The 16,873-nt window shown below is 40.1% G+C and overlaps 1 protein-coding gene across 2 annotated transcripts in view; it reads left to right on the forward strand.

Annotated features, from left to right (window-relative positions):
• Positions 1-3,403, forward strand: part of wnt7bb (wingless-type MMTV integration site family, member 7Bb) — a 28,666-nt gene extending 25,263 nt beyond the window's left edge. For both annotated transcript variants that reach the window (XM_031727804.2, XM_031727724.2), the window contains exon 4: positions 1,522-3,403. In XM_031727804.2, the coding sequence (XP_031583664.1) occupies positions 1,522-2,001 (480 nt within the window). In that variant the 3' untranslated portion in view covers positions 2,002-3,403. The remainder of the gene's footprint in view (positions 1-1,521) is intronic.
• Positions 3,404-16,873: the final 13,470 nt, after the last annotated feature.

Raw genomic sequence — 16,873 nt, forward strand, 5'->3', positions numbered from 1 at the left:
CACACTTTAAGTAAATGTTTCCATACATATGTCAGACTCCTTATGCCAGACATTCCTTGTGGTTTTTGTGCAGTGCATTTTTGGAAATCCTCACTCTGAATTAATACTGGAGGCAGACTTGACATCTGATCCCAGCTTTTATGTAGTCGGGAGGGCTCAGTTTTTTGTTTTTTGTTTTAAATCAAATTTCCTCAAACCACATGAGTGCGTAGACAAGACAGAGAGAGCTATAGAACATCACTTGTGTACATTTCATAAGTGTGTGATAGAAGTGATGACTTGTGCTGTTGGCAAGGCGTCATTCCAGGAAAAAGCTGCACAGCCACCCAGCAACAACAGAGACGCCCGCTTTGTTCAAGCAAATGAAGAGTTTTTATAGTCATGGCAGATTTGTTAGCAGCGAGTTAATAGGACTCAACTAAACGACACCCCTGTGATTTCTCTGTTCCTTTGTCTTTTAGAAAAAAAGACTTTTTTGTTTTTGTTTTTTGTTCTTTCCTACTCTCAAGGGACAAAGGATTGACACTTGAATACTGACGACAGCACGCAATATTTACCATATGCCGCGGGATTAGGGAGCAAAGAGAAGACTTTCTGCCCTGTGTGTACCATATGTTGGAGATAAACCAACAAATCTTAAGACCAAACCTAAGGAAGGGAGTTACACAAAATAAACTGTCATATAGTCACGTCTTATAATTATAATATAACATAATACATCAAAATCTTACCCATATGGGAATAATGCTTTCTTTTTTTTCATAATATTAGTTAAGAACCCACATAAACCATGTGTGTTGTCCAGCTGTAAACGATTAATTGAGTTTGCCTGTTTGTACACTCCATGCGTAACACATTTAATTGCACAATGGATTCAGATTTTCAATAGCGATCGAAAACATATGAGATATTTTTGTTTCTGCATCACTGATATGTTTTATGGAAACTACAGGCAAAATTACTACTATAGGATATTTCTTGTAAAAGCTGGAAAACGGCTTTATATTGTAAGGAAAGGAGAGAAAATCAGATGACCCCCTGTGAGCAAACACTTGGCAACAGTGGGAAGAAAAAACTCCCTTTTAACAGGAAGAAACGCAGAGGGACAGCCATCTGCTGTGACTGGTTGAGGGTGAGGGAAGGGGGACGGGATGAATTGCACAATATGAATGAGAGCAAGAGACTTATAATAACTAATGATTAAAATAAAGTATCCACATCAAAAGAAAAAAGGTTTTGAAAGATCTATAAATTGGTTGATTGAATGTCAATGATTTTCTTGTGGACTTCCACTCTAGTCAAACTATGCAGATGTCTCGAGCTTTGCACTCATGTTTAGAAATAAAATAATAATAATAATAATAATAATTAGACACTTCAAACATTTCTACCTTTATCCCAGCACACTGGAAATCCATAGAGAAAAAGAAAATTGAAATCTTCATCTAGGGGTTCTGTTACCTGAAAGTCCTATAACTGCTAGAGCTCTACAGCTGACTTGTTGTCTCTACCACTCCCCAGGTTTTAGAAGAAAGGATGAAGCTAGAGTGCAAGTGCCACGGCGTCTCGGGATCCTGTACCACTAAAACATGTTGGACTACTCTTCCGAAATTCCGCGAGATTGGCTACGTACTCAAGGACAAGTACAATAAAGCTGTGCACGTGGAGGCAGTCCGGGCTAGCCGACTGCGCCAGCCCACCCACCTCAAGGTAAAGCAGACTCAGGGCTACCGCAAGCCCATGGAGACAGACCTCGTATACATTGAGAGGTCGCCCAACTACTGCGAGGAGGATGCAGCCACAGGGAGTATGGGAACCCAGGGACGCCTGTGCAACCGCACCTCACCACATACGGACGGCTGCGACCTTATGTGCTGCGGTCGGGGATACAATACACACCAGTACACAAAGGTGTGGCAGTGCAATTGTAAGTTCCAGTGGTGCTGCTTCGTCAAATGCAACACATGCAGTGAGAGGACGGAGGTGTTTACCTGCAAATAAGGACACGAAGAGCTCAGTGCCAGAACAAGTGACACGCAAAGGACTAGCTAAACGAGGAAGACGCGGGAGAACGAGCAGGAAGGTGTGTCTTCGAGATTTTGAAGCTAAGAAATGGGATTTACACTATCAGCTCTTCGAGGCATCGTTTTGCACAGCAGAATCTATCTAATTGCTTTTCCGAAAGTAAATTCTAATTATCAGTAGGTAATACCCCCAAAACTTTACTGTCACATTGAGATTGTGCTTATGTACTGATGTATCCGCAGTGAAGTTGGGACTACGTATAAAGAATGAGACCCTCGGTGGGAACTGTGCTTTGCACTCTGGGATTTGTAATTGTTCGATTGCAATATAACCAGACTCGCATGGAGAAGAACTCACAGTAACCTGGGAGTTGATCGAAATGACAGCCATTGTTAAGTCTTTGACGAGAAACTCTTTGTGGTTTTTGTCATATTTTCACTAACGGGTGGGGGCATAAGTGAATCTTGACATGAATGATACCCCTAGCTTGGCTGGGGCTAATGGTGGAGGTCTGTAGAAATGAAGAACATTTTGTAAGTGTGGTGCATCACGTTGCGCCAATATCTGAGTGGAGAACTCTGTTAAAACCCTCTGCTGCCAACTGGAATATGGTGGAGTATGTTAGTTTTCCAGTCACACTGGAACTGTCTGTTCTGAACACTGAAAATAAATTGTCTATTTATGTTATAGTATCTTAAAACAAAACACTAACGGGTAGACATGTCTTTTTTTTGTACTAAGTGTAAAGAAAAATACTTTTTAGAAACTCTGACTGGAAATGTGTGTCTATTAGAACATGACCCCCCTAAAACCCCTACAAAACCTAATCTTTTCTTTAAAAAAAGAAGAAGAAAAGAAAAAAATTCATAGCTACTGGTGTGTTGACAACAGAAGAGATCTTTACAACATGTTTCACGTGTTTCAGACACCTGGGCTCTGCTATGTTGTAGTTTAGCTTGTTTGCAGTCCTTTTTCGCTCCCTGAGCAGTAACAACTATTTCAATGGTTGTGCAATTTCAAAGACAGTAGCATGAAAACACTGCAGAGATCCTTCCTAAATTCATTAAACATGAACATTAAAACTGTGCTGGATGTGGATGTGTTAAGTGCTGCACCTATATTTTCTATTTTAATCTATGAGAACTAAATGACTCCCATTTTACTCAGTTTGATGGTTCAATGCTAAAATATCAACTGAAGTTTAACCTGCAGTTCATCTTAATTCTTTTTTTTATTGATAATTTTCTCAAATTCAACCAAAGACTAACTTGGAACTGATGATTTGCTTTTGTTTATTCCCATTTTGGCTATAGGGGCATTTTACTTCTGGCTAAATAAGCTCTCCTCTGTAACAATAATAAAGGATATTTCCACTTTATTACAACTTGGATCTTACTTGAGGATTCATCATCACATTGTGCTCACTATGGTAACTGCTGAGAGATGATAACATGGTGGCAGAAAATAGAAATTTGATAGCAATTGTAAAAAAACAAACAAAAAAAAAACCTTTATTGGTATGCTATATTGGTAAAAGTATTGGCCCAGATTTCTTCATCTTTAATTCAGGTCTTTTCGGCCCCATTGCCACATGTGCATAAAGTCAAGCACCTACAATTATTGCTTGCTATTCAGCCTGCCTTTAAAAACATTTGTGAAAGAATGGGTCATCTCAGTGAAGCTCAATGAATTCAAGTGTATTACTGTAATGGGATGCCACCACTGCAAAAGTCAAAGAACCACAGTAACTCATCCACAAGGTGTCAGACAACGTAAAGCACACAGCAGGGTTGCTGTACAGTGTATAAAAGCAAAAAAAGCTCTGCGGACTCAATAATTGCAGAGCTCCAAAGCTCCTCTGGCATTAACATCAGCACACAAACGGTGTACCGGGAGCTTAATGGCATTGGTTTCCATGGCTGATGTGTGGAGGTCTGCCCATATAGCATATATCTTACAACATATTGTTTCACAGAGTACACAGAAAGCTGCTTGCTTCAGTTTGTTGAAGTTCAATTATTATTATTAATTATTATTATTTTTTTAATGACAGAAAGATTGGGCAGTATTTGTAATTCTTTCCAGGTAAATTCAACTAAGCTAATATTTGAGATGTTTCAGCATTCTCATGCCTAACTTTTTAAGTAAAATGTCACAAATGAAAGGTGTTGCTATAAAGTACAAAGAGAATCTACGTTGTGCCTGAAGGTGTTAGCACATCCAAACCCCTTTAAGACCATAAATATTTGGTTTCACAACCTGTATTCAGTTTTGGCAGAAGTGATAGCATTTCTTTAATTGATCGCTTTTAGAGATGATGACATGTTTAAATTTAGAGGATGTCAAGGTTGCTGTTTAGACCTGCTCTCAGTCTTTACGCTAAGCTATGCTTTTACACCTCTTGACTCTAGCTCCAGACTTGACGCATAGATAATGAGAGTAGTATCTGCCAGTCTTCTCTAACAATTTAACCATTGTGAAGTAAGCGAGCTGGGATTATTGGCAGGGATAGCTCAGTAGGTAGAGTGGTGGCCTTGTGATTGGAAGGTCGGGGGTTCAAATCCACTGTACGGCTACTCTGAACTACACACTGCTCCCTGGGCGCCCAATGGCTGACCACTGCTTCACTGAGTGAATGGGTTAAATGCAGAGAGGAATTTCCCCACGGGGATCAATAAAGTATACATACATTAACATTTCGAATTGCTCCTTTGATACATGCAGTATGAAAAAGGCAAAAAATCGATCTATCCTAGCAGGTATTTTAACCACTCTTTGCATTTTGTTTGTTTGTTTATATTTAATCTACAACACCATGATCAAATCATGTGACAGTGAAAAACTGTATAGGCCAGTTTATCTTCATTTACATGTTAATTAATAGATTTGATATGTAGAATGACTTTTGCACATTTATGATTGCACATAAAACGATGTAGCCTAGTCATTTACAACGTAGTATCAGCTTTTCTTTAAAAAAAAATGTCAGCAAAGGTGCAACTCAGATGGATTAAACAAAGCAATTATATTCATAACGTGCACATTTACTCAATTAAATAGCTTATTATAACAAAAAGTTTCTAGCATGTATTTTTACACTGCCATGTTTTCATTCCTCCTGAAATAGTGCCTAAAATAACTCCAGTTAGAACCATTAAAAGAAATAGACTCAGATGCAAACACATTTCCACACATAAAAAGCTGATGTGTCTTTGATTCAATGATGAATTGCATTATGAAATATAAGAGAAAGCTTACCCCTGAACCCTAAACACACATTCTTCACTTTATTGCTCACTGCCTGTTGGTACAAGAGTGTTCCTGCTCGGTGTTCAGTTGCCCGTATCGGCTGTTCCAACAAACATCCAAAGCTATTATTTTCATAAATTTTCTCCCTTCGAAGGAAAACACACACATTAAATTTGTTCATTGTGTGTGAGTGCGTGTGTGCACGTGTATGTGTGTCCAGGTTTGAAGCCAAACTTTATGTCGAAGTCTGTTATTCAAACATTCCAACCACGCTTAATATAGTAACTGGCAAGTGCATTAGGAAGCATAAATCATTAAAAATCAAAAATAAATAAATCAAGCACTCTGCTGACTTTGACATTATTTTGTACACAGCACATGTTCGTAATATGCTGTGGTCTGCTGTCTTGATTGTGGCACGCATGGAACAGAAGTCAATTATCTCGCTCCAGTATGGAAAGGAGCTTCTTGTCTGTGTCAAGCCGGGCAGTGATCACAACACAGAAAGAGGAGGGAAAAAAGTCAAATCTGTACGACTAATATTTTCATTTTACACACAGTTAAAGCTCTGCATTATTAATTAGAACTATTAGAGCCTTTACTTTATCCCTATTTTCGATTATGTTTCCAAGTGTGGATGATATTACTCTCAAAACCCGATGTGGCTGATAAGAAGAGTCGAACTAAGGATTTTAGCATGCAGAATGAAAGGACGGCTGTCCCATCCCTCAAGCCTCCTCATGCACTCTGTGTTGGCAAAAGCGTTTTGGAGTCACTAAATGGGGAGAGATCCCTCATGCAAATGACCTGATGTGAATAGGAAGTTACTCAGTGTGCCTCTTTGTTTTTGGACACACAAACAAGAGTGTAGTTCTTTTGTGAGGGTGTTTTTGAGATGGATGGGATGGCTTGATGAAAGGAGGTGCATGTGAAGCCGGAAACAGCAAGTGAAAAGGGTGGGTATTTAAGAGAGGGCCTGACTGAGAAATAGTGGGTGCACTGTATAAGAAGGAGCAGCTGCTGGTGCGAGTTGGCGACAAACTAAGGCAAAGGTAGTAAAAAAAGAAGATATTCGGTGTATTGTATATATGATTAAATCCAATTTTTAATTGATGTTTATTATTATCGAGGAGAAAAAGAAAAGAGCAATAAATGTTCAAATCATTCACAACTTTACATAATTCACAAATGACCTTTTCAGACTTTTGTCGGCTTTCGTCTGTCTCTATGTAATGGATATGTGGATGAGAGCCATGCTACTTCGTCAATTAAACGGAGGCTCGCGCTCATCCTCCTGCATGTGAAAAGCATTGTGGATGGGCAGCAGAGCAGAAGTAAGATGTGTTTTGTTAGTTGTCTGAAGCCCAGGGGACCGGAACCATATAAGCTCCCCATATTATTCCCTGGATTGAGAAAAATAAATCCATTTGTTTCCGACAAACATTTTGTCATTAAAAATATGAGATAGAAAAACAGAGTCTGCTGTGTGTGCCTTCTTCTAAAGCTGCTATTGTTTGGGTGTCAGGATCATTAGTTCATTGGGATATATTCTGCAAGCTAATGCTTCTGGTCCATTTCACTTCTGGGAGCGATGTGCCCACTTTTCCAATTCATGGAAAGTGAGTTATGAGGTAACATAACAGCTGGAATGGATGAACCTTGCCTGTGTTAAGGCCAAGCATTTACCTTATGTAAATTTAACACATTATCATGCTGTTCAGAGTTCACTGCATGGCGAAATGTGTCAGGGACATAAGAGCTTTGTGAGCCATGGGAAGCTTTTAATTTAGGCGAAGGAGTCACAAGACTGCCAGCTTCCAATCATGAAAGCTGAAAAGAAGAGGGAAGACAGAAACATGGAAAAAACCATAGTCCTATGGGGTCATTTACTTTCTTGTCCTTTGGATATTTCTATTAATTTGAACCAATAAAATGACTCAACACTGTCCAATTCTCAAATCCTGTGCTGCAAAGAGATTTTAGGGTGTCTAAGTAATGAAATGGATCTAAGCCAAAGGTGTACAAACCAGCTTTTAATTTAAATTTGATAGGATAGTATAGAAAATTGTTTTCCCCAGCTTTTGTTTCTGTTATTGTGATGTTAGAAGGGTGTTCAGAAATTTCTTTGAAATATCTCCAGTATCCTGCCTCCTTCACTGATTTGTAACTTTCGTAATGGACATTTAGGTTAACAGCTTGGCCCCTCACAGATACGACACGTGATGATGTGTGAAGAGACATGAAAGGGTGGCAAAAAAGAAAGAAAGAAAATGACCCAAATGAAGGGATGAAATCTAAGATCAAGGAGTGAAAGATCTACTGAGCTGATTCTTGAGATTAGCCAGACACCAAGTGAGAAGGATTGTTGTCTTCCAGACACCGCACTTCAATTACAGACTTCTCCTAAGTAGAGGCAGGGGATGTTTAACAGCCCCGTGGATGACAGATTATTTTGGGGTATTCCTTTGAACCTTTTTGTTTGTTATTCTGGGATATAGTCTGGATTCTGGATGAAATCATAAAAGTGCTACTGTGCAGAGGGCATCTCTTAGCAGCCCGTGCGAACAGAACACAAATGCAGCCAGTGCCATGATGATGCAGGTTTCAAATTAAATTTTCAACAAAGCAGAGGAGCAGACAATACAGCATAAGGCCGCCCACAGCACAGCCTGCTGTAATTAAGAACACATAGTCTTTCTTTGTCATGTGATCACTTGGAGTGGTGTTTTTCTGTGTTCCTATAACTTTGTTTTGACTGCTTGTCTTTGTGAAAGACCATCATTTGGAGGTTTCTCATCATCTGTTTGATATTAGTGGTGAGGAACACATGGCCATTCAAAGGCAAAACCCTGTGTGACATCATAAACCACAAGGCAAAGTGGGGATCATCAAGACCCCAGACTGAGGACTCTGAACACTACCTGACTGCCTTCATCCATCTTTAGTTATATTGTTAAAAAAAGAAAATAAAACGGACCATCGTTGGTCTCGGCTTCTGATGTGTCTTTGGGCTTTTTTGCCGAACTGTCTCTCGTCCCTTCTGCAAAGACAATGGAGAACTTTGTGCATGACGACTGAAGGAAAAAGAAGAATATGGCCAAATCCCACAGATTTTTTACCTATATATAAAAACAAACCAAAAGGAACATTAAAAATGTCCAGTTAAAGAACTTCAAGTACCTTTAGAGTCACAGATATCAAAATGAGCTATATCTTTATAAGCAGACAAGACAGCCTGGGGCGTAATGACGCCCAATTTGGCATGCACACCTGTTTATGTTGGACTGGGGCACTAAGCAGGGCTTGTAAAATATGAGCAAGGTTAATACTTATGTGGTGACGCCCTCGGGCCTCACAGCTACATTAAGGACAGCATCAGCAGTCTGAGATGATGGGATGGGTCTAACCCCAGGCGCTGCTGTATGTGTTCATGCGTGTGCGAAGCTCATTCGGCGGATTTATTTGTCGGGTACTTTGTGTTTCTGTCTGCATGCATGTGTGTGTGCGTGTGTGAGAAGACCGACACATCGCTATGGGAAGTGGGTTTCTACGTGGACACATTTGGTGAAGGGAGTTCGAGGACAGCCCACACGCGCTTTTGTGCTGCTCAGTGTCCAGTGGTTGGCTAGGCCACGACTTCTCCTTGAGGTTATTTTTCTCCTCATGTTTTGTTTTTCGTGAAGTGAGGTCGGGGTTCTATAAGCAGACTCCACCTAGGGGAAAAACTACAGGCCACTTTGGGGAGATTATCTTAGCACTTCAACCCACCCCCCCTCCGGCATCTGTGAAGCAAAGCAGAGAGACAAGCGTCCTGAAAGAAGCGAATAATGAATTTCACAACGAAAACTGTAACGTGGTAATACATTTTCCAGGCCTTAAGCACATGTTATTTCCTAGGACAAAAACTGACTCATTATTTAGCAATTCATTTTTTTTTATAAACCATGATTTATTTTTTATAAAATGGAATTTGGCATATCCCAGCATGCAAATAATAAACCGAACTGACTGAAATTACAACAAACTAGCTCAGTCCAAACCATAGAAAACCAGAAAGGCTTCAAGTGCTGGACTTCATGATCTGTTCTGATAAAACAACATCAATGCGCTATGCAGCTGAAACCACAGAACTTGACACTCCACAGCTGTGATTTGTAATTTTATTTTATTATTATTATTTTTTTAGTTCTTTGTTAACTTATACAGCATCGAGCATTCTCAGCAACTACACCAAAAAAATCCACAGTTATTTGTGCACCTTGTGCCTACTGTAAACTGTCACATTGCTGCATCTGCAACAAGGTTTTAGCTCTTTCCTCCACTAAACAGCAACACTTTTGAGTCCGTTTCAGAGGATAATTCGGGAGTAGCCAACCCCACTAGACAGCCAGGGCCAGTGGGATTCAGTGCCAGTGTATCATCCTTCCCTGTCTAGCCTGTGGAAAGAGCAGTGGTGGTGGTGAGGAGGTTCCATGATGTGGGTCACATACATGGAAAATTCTGCTGAATCCATTGCTTTTCCATGGGGATGGAAGGTCACCGGAACAACACACAAACGGCTCCAGCTCAACATGTAGCTAAGCGTGCTGCATGAAACACTGGGCCCTGTTGTTCAAACAAATTATCTCGTGACATTATGACATTTAATGGCTTTCTCAGCTGTGTCAAACCCAGCGAGTAGCGGAGGTTTAAGCATTTCTGGCAGACAACGAGGAGCAGCATGTAGAGAAAGTTTGCTTAACGCGAGTGAACTTGTCCATCTCCTGCTCAGAGAGTTGATGGCTAACTCAGTCTGTCAGCAAAGCGCACCACAGAGAAAGTAACATTAGAGAAACTGGTTGCCCAGCACTTGTATATTTCTATCTCCATCTGTGTCATGGGCTGGAAGTGGGCTAGTGTACATGCCTTTGAATATGTAGGGCATTGGACACCAACTTCATGTGGTTTGGGAGAAGTTAAAGGCTGGTTGGGGCTTTAATCCAGCTACCCTCCTCCCAGTTTTCCCCTCTTTTTCTTGTCTCTGTGGGTCTCAACCCCCACCCCCTCATCCCCACCTCACCCTCACCACTGACTCCCCTTTACCACACAGACCCATAAGCACCCCAGGTCCCAAAGACCGTCATCTCCTCACCACCACCCCCATCGCTGCGTCCACACCAACTGGGCCTTGCCTCAGCCGTGGCCTCCTAATGGCTGATGGATGTGCCGAGGTCAGAGTGATGATCTAGACAAGTCCTCTGGTCCATCACTGAGTCTTTGATCAACATACTTAACCCTTTCTTCCTAAGAAGCCATCCCCCTACCCTCAGTGGATGAGAATGTGGGGAGATTGAGTTACACAGTGCTGGGTAGTGGGCAGGCTGACATCCCTTTGGTAACACATGTCTTTGTTTAAGGCAAGGCTCTGGCACTGACAGTCTTCTTCTAAACCCCCGTGCTTCTATAACGCTCCACCAAAGTTACCAGGGAGAAAGTCTGAAAGAGAGTTCATAAGAAAATGGGCAGTTTTTTACTGAGTCAACCACACTGGTAAACCAGTCGACAGCAATTTTGATTTTCTTGGAAACCAGCTTGAATGAGAAGATTAACAGAAGATTAATAAAATGTTTATTTAGCCCGGCAATGCTCTATTCTAATATTCAAACTAACTTCTATTATTTGGAATGAACCTTTAGAGTTTCTTTATATTTTAAAAGGTTTTACGACTGCTGCGGATATCTCTGTTTGTTTGAATGCTGCTCGGTGTATTGGAGAATACACTTTAAATCTGTTCCATAAGTCGGTTTTTGTGTAGCAGGTGTCAACTTGTTGAGCAGAACCACACAGCCATCAAAACAACAGTGTGTTTTTTTAAACTTTTTTTTGTGATACCACAAAGTAATTGAATTTAACGAGGCTTCTTAGAAACCGAGTACAGATTTTGCTTAAAGCCAGAACTTGGTGATTATATGGTCGTTATTTATAGATAATCTGAACGATATTTATTTCCATGCGAGTCTATGTATGATACTTGTTTTCTAATCCTTCTTCTGTGACACTTTAATATGGCTGTGAAGTGCCATATGCGTTATAAATCTAATTAGAGGATAAAAAAAGGAGATGGCTCAATGAATTATCATTTCAGATATTTTGCTTTGAGTTCTGTAAACACAACAAATCAAATTTTTGTCTGTACATAATAATCCCACACATTCTGTTGAAAGCTGCGAAAGATTAAGAAAATATTTATTGGACTTTGAATTCCCTCCTTGATGATTTTAATTAGCCTCTGACCACATACAGACTGAAACTGCGGTTTGAAAGAATAGTTGCTCAGTATGTTCATCTTAGGATCACCTTACCAGATTTCGGATATGTTCTATCAATTAGCAGACTTGGGCAGAAGGCAGAGGAAAAATTAATATGGTTCTAATTTTAAGTGTCATGGTTTCTGCATTTGGACCTGCATATCGTCCTTCCAAAGAAAACTTCTACCCTGATATTTTTCTGTTTTATTGAGCTGAATTGCAGTAAAATGTGATCCACAAATACATAAACGCATCAGACCTCATTGGGAAGTGCTATTAGGTCTTGGAGCAGCAGTAAAATCCATTTTAAACTCCTGCCAGTTCTCTGGCCTGCAACCTGCAGTTACACCTCTCATCACTCGGACCATTAAAGAATATGGCCTGCTTTACATGCAGTTGAAGTGATGGGGCGCACAGACACCGAACGTGCTCCTGTCCTGTCATGTCCAAAATGTCTGCTTGGCCTTCAGTGGACTTTTCCCAAGCGCACAGGTTGTCGAGCCAACGGCAGCTGTCAGATGGTGGTTGTTGGCAGGGTGTGGTGCCTGACTAGCGGGTCTGACCAGACACTTGTGCTGCTGCGCTGAGCCATTAGCAGAAAGTTGACCCCAAAGCCTTCCCTCAGACTACTGGTTGACATACTGTGGTTGTCGGGGTCCACGATAGCATGGGTGAATCACAGCCGAGTGGATGACCCGAGCTTCCAGTGGTCACGTCAGGATTGGCTAATTCTGACAGAAGATGTCTGAGCTTCTTTTACATGTGTGTTTATCTTTTGAATTTTTTTCTATTAATCTTTTATGCACAGCCCGAGTTACTTCACAGCTAAACAAACAGTGATTTGTGACCCACAGTAATCCTGTTCTTGAGTCATATCCCTTCTTTTCTCTTTCCTTAAATATACTACTCGAAGTTCCCTCCGTAAGATCTTCAGATTTGGCAAAAGAGTAGTGAACACATCTTAAACCAGAGTTGGCTTAAGTGGTGACTGTCACTATGGCAACGTCCTCATGTTTTCAGTTTGAAACTGACATCTCAGTAGGTCCTGTTGTGTCCTGATATGTGGGGTTAGAAGCTGTTCTACATGTATGAGGTGAGTTATTAGGAAGTTTGCTAATTACAGGGGGTGAATAAGGTATGCAGTAAATCTTGCAGATTAGAGGCTGGATGTAGCAAACTATCTGTAAACTTAAACACTGTCACGGGGACTTTACAGGCCCCATGATGGCAGAATTGGACAACCACAATGCCAAGACATGGCATGGAAGAATTACTTATCAAAGTCATGAAAATGAAGCCAATGAATGCAGTTTTATGAAATACTAAGGGATCAGCCAAATGCAACGAAGGAACCACTGTGCCTCATTCCATGCTTTCCATGTTGCATTGAAATCTTTCCACATGTTATGTGACCTCAAATCAATGAATTTTGTATTAAAAAGTGCTGAAATAGAGGCAGAGGACTCAGGCTTAACACAAGCTTAACCCAAAGATGGTTAAAGTTGACAACTTTAGTTGTCTAAATATGTGGGGGTTACTTTTCGCTTTGCAGGTATGATTTTAAATATTATGGAAATATTTTTAACAAAATGGCAATACAGTAAAATAAGTTTATCATAGACACAATAAATGCATGTGTGTCTGTGTGCATTCGTTGAAGGATGGGAGCAGGGTATGGGTATTTTTCTGGGTCTGATTCTATGGCATATGAGGCACAAATTTTTCCTGGCTAGTGAGACCGTGCAGCCCACTCTCATGGCTCTTAGAAATTAATGTATTGCAGTTGGAGTTATGTTTTGTGCCAGCACCATGCATTCTCTCATGGGACATGAAAAGCAAAGTGGAAGAAAAGCTGACATTTACATTTCTGAATACCTTGAGTTATATGAAATAACTACATTCATATCAATGTCTCAAAAGGAAAGCCCTGTCATGGGAACAGATTTCCATCTAAAGTTCCAGTCACACAGACTGGTTGGTAACCTCCTGACAGCCACCCTTCCCCAGGGAAAAATCTGTACTCCAACAAAGCCAATGAAAATTCAGTCGTATGTAGCACTTGCTGGCTCTCCCAGGCATTTGGGATTTCCAGTGTGTCGCCGACTGCTCTATCGGACTTTGTGTTGCTTGTTGTAGGCTTTTAGGTTTAGGTTTGTTAAGAGTTCTTCACAATAGTACTGAACGAAAGCTTCCTAGCTTAGGTAAATTAGATATAGAGCTACGGTCCTATTAAAGTTTTTAAAACATGTTTTGGTCTTATTTCTACAACTTTCTAAAATCAATTCATCCTTCCTAATCTTACAGGTATAGATATTGTTCTGCAACGTGAGTTGTCAATAATCAGTTAATTTTCTTCTCTATGAGTGTTGTTAATAATTATTCACAGATATTTAAGGTTGGTGACTTGTTCCATGTCTGGCATTTTCACGACTACCCACTTGAATATGTCAAAAAAGGTTAGTGGCAAGCTGGAGCGACAACACAATCAGATTGACGTTTGCTGCTAACTCAACAACTCTTAAGATAAGATGGGAGTAGACCATATTAAAACAAAGGCAAAATCCATAAAACAGTACACAAACATATGAGGTGGTGTTGTCTTGGTGACTACATATTGATGAAGACATGAGAGCGGTGGCCTTCTTTTCTAACTCAATTATAGTGCCAACAGAGTTACTGATTACAGATTATACTGAACTTGCAGTGAACCTGTACAGCAAACACAGTGATAGAAGGTATTTTAACTGTTTATTGCTGATTAAAGCGAAGGCTTTGTGAAGTGAACGTCTAATATCTGTTCAAGATGTTGCTGCATTTAAAGACATTAACGACATTTATCATTAAGTAGAGTGTTGTTACTGAAATGATGAGCAAAGATCTAGAATTACTTAAATCAGAAGTGTCACTTGAGCTGTTTATATGCACAGATGTATACATAATGCAAACACAAAATATGAGCATAAAGTAACACAAGGTAATAAAAATATCTGTGTAACATCAAACAAGACATATTATAGATGATAAAAAAGTGATAATACTGGATAAGAGCAGAAAAAGACTGGGCAAGAGAGAATGAGTGAGAGTAGGGCAGAAGCAGGCCGGTCTAAAGGGTTGGCACATTTATAAGCAGTGACCGTGAGAGGCTCCTTTCTGGCCTATGGTTGGCTCTTTCACAGGTTCCTCCTCCCTAGCACTGAAAAGGACCCCACATGAGTCCCCGCTGCCCTGTCAGTCCACTTTCCTTTTCCATGAGTCCCCAACAGCTGTTACAGGGTGGCGCTGGGTCTTATTTGGATTCATTTACAGCCCCCTGCCTGAAGAGCTTGGTTTTGTCAGGGCTGTTGTGGTAGCTTGCTCACTCTTTGGTTTAAAATATGTTGCATGTCAGTTATTTGATGGTTTGGCTGTTGACAAGTGTTGGTTAAACTCATTTGGCTGCTCAGAGAAAAAAAAAAAAAGGGCCTCCAATAAGACTGAACACTTGAATTCATTTTTCAAATGTGACATATTTTTTCAGCTCTGCCGTTTCAACATTGCATGAATGGTTTCCTTTAACCATAATATAATGTTGCTGGCACAAAATGTTCGAAAGAAATATTTCCTAATTATGACTGGGGAACATAATCTGTGATCAGATATCAAATGAAACCAACGTGGCATGTTTTCGTGTGGAGAGCAAAACTCCACTCTACAATTTTGGCGAAGCAATGAGATGTCTGAGATGCTCACTGACACTTTGCTCTGACTCAAAAAGACTAGGAATCATCTGCCACAGCAGCTCCAACATTTTCCTGAGCTTTTGATAAACAGGTGCACCACCGCGAATCTCGTGGAAAGAGTTTACAACTAACCCTCCATCACTCCCAACCCACATAAAGACCTTGTGGATTGCACAGGAGGACAGTGGTAGATATATCACGTGGAAAAGTGATACGGCATACTACTATGGTTCTGTGCCAAAGGAGCTAGGAGAGCCATGTGCGGTCAGAGTGGTGAGGGGAGGCCTCACAGTGTTGGCAGGCACGTGCGCTATACTGCACCAGATGCTGGTTTATGATCATTTGTGTTAGGCAATTGCAGATTTGAGTGTTTACCTGCTTGCATTTTAACCATACTGACACTTGTGTATCGTTGTGTACTGTTTAACAGTGACGCTTTGGTATAATTTGATATCAGTGCAACTTTGATCTGTTTAAATTTATAATAAAAATATATCACAAGTTGAATCCGTCATTACAAAGAAAAACACTTATTAGCTAACGAAGTGCTTTTGGACTGAATAAATATTACTAATGTCTTAGCTGGACTATTCATTTGAAGATTTTCCAGTTGCCATGTATTTTATATTTGGACATTCCTAAGGAATGCTTTTAGTGGTTGATATATAATTAGTTGCTGTATAAACCTGTTTTAATAGATGTTTTATAGACCCCTTTCCACAGACAAAAAAGGTAAAAATAAAATAAGCATTCAAAGAAGCATTAATCTATCATTTGATAGATTATCACTAGTTAGGCTTTTTGGTTTATTCACTTCAACTATTGAAATTCAATAGGTTATACTGATTTTCAATTTAAAGATATCAGTTCAGTCCAGTTTGTTCGACTGCGACCCAGATAAAGACAAGAGGAAGAAAATGGATGGACAGTTCAACAAATCACTCTTACAAAGTTGAATTAAATATGGATTCATGAGTGGTCAATAACAAACCTAGACGCTTTCACACAGGTGCACAGAACAATTAAGATTCAAAACGTCAATAGATGATGTGATGTGACCGTGCCACCACAAAGCTAACAATGTGACAATAAATGACATTGTTTAAAAGACCATTCATATTTTAACCATTAAAATATGTAATGCCAAAATCAAAGTTGAGCCAATGTAATCTGGCCATCAGGTAAGTTCTGGTTGTTTGTTTTTGGGTCCCCTTGCCCATTAAGGTTTATAATAAATCATGACAAAGTTGTTCATTGATTACGTTTATCCTATGAAGAATAAAATCTATCTTGACTGGAATGGTCTCTTCTGGAAGGACAATGCTACTATCCACGGGGCACAAGGAGTCACTAAGTAGTTTTACGTATACAAAAGGGATGTGAATCGACTATGGCCTTCAAAGTCACCAGATCTCAACCCAGCTGAACATCTATGTGAGTTTTCTTTTTATATTTTAGGTTAGACAGCACTTTTCGCCACCCTTTTGAAAACACCAAATTAGGAAATAGACTATAGTCAATGCCTGATACAGCCAGTGTCAAAGTACACTGAAACAGAAGGAGTATGGTGGTTCGACCTCTTACAATACCAAC

Source organism: Oreochromis aureus, linkage group 7 (assembly GCF_013358895.1).
Source record: "Oreochromis aureus strain Israel breed Guangdong linkage group 7, ZZ_aureus, whole genome shotgun sequence".
NCBI lineage: Eukaryota > Metazoa > Chordata > Actinopteri > Cichliformes > Cichlidae > Oreochromis > Oreochromis aureus.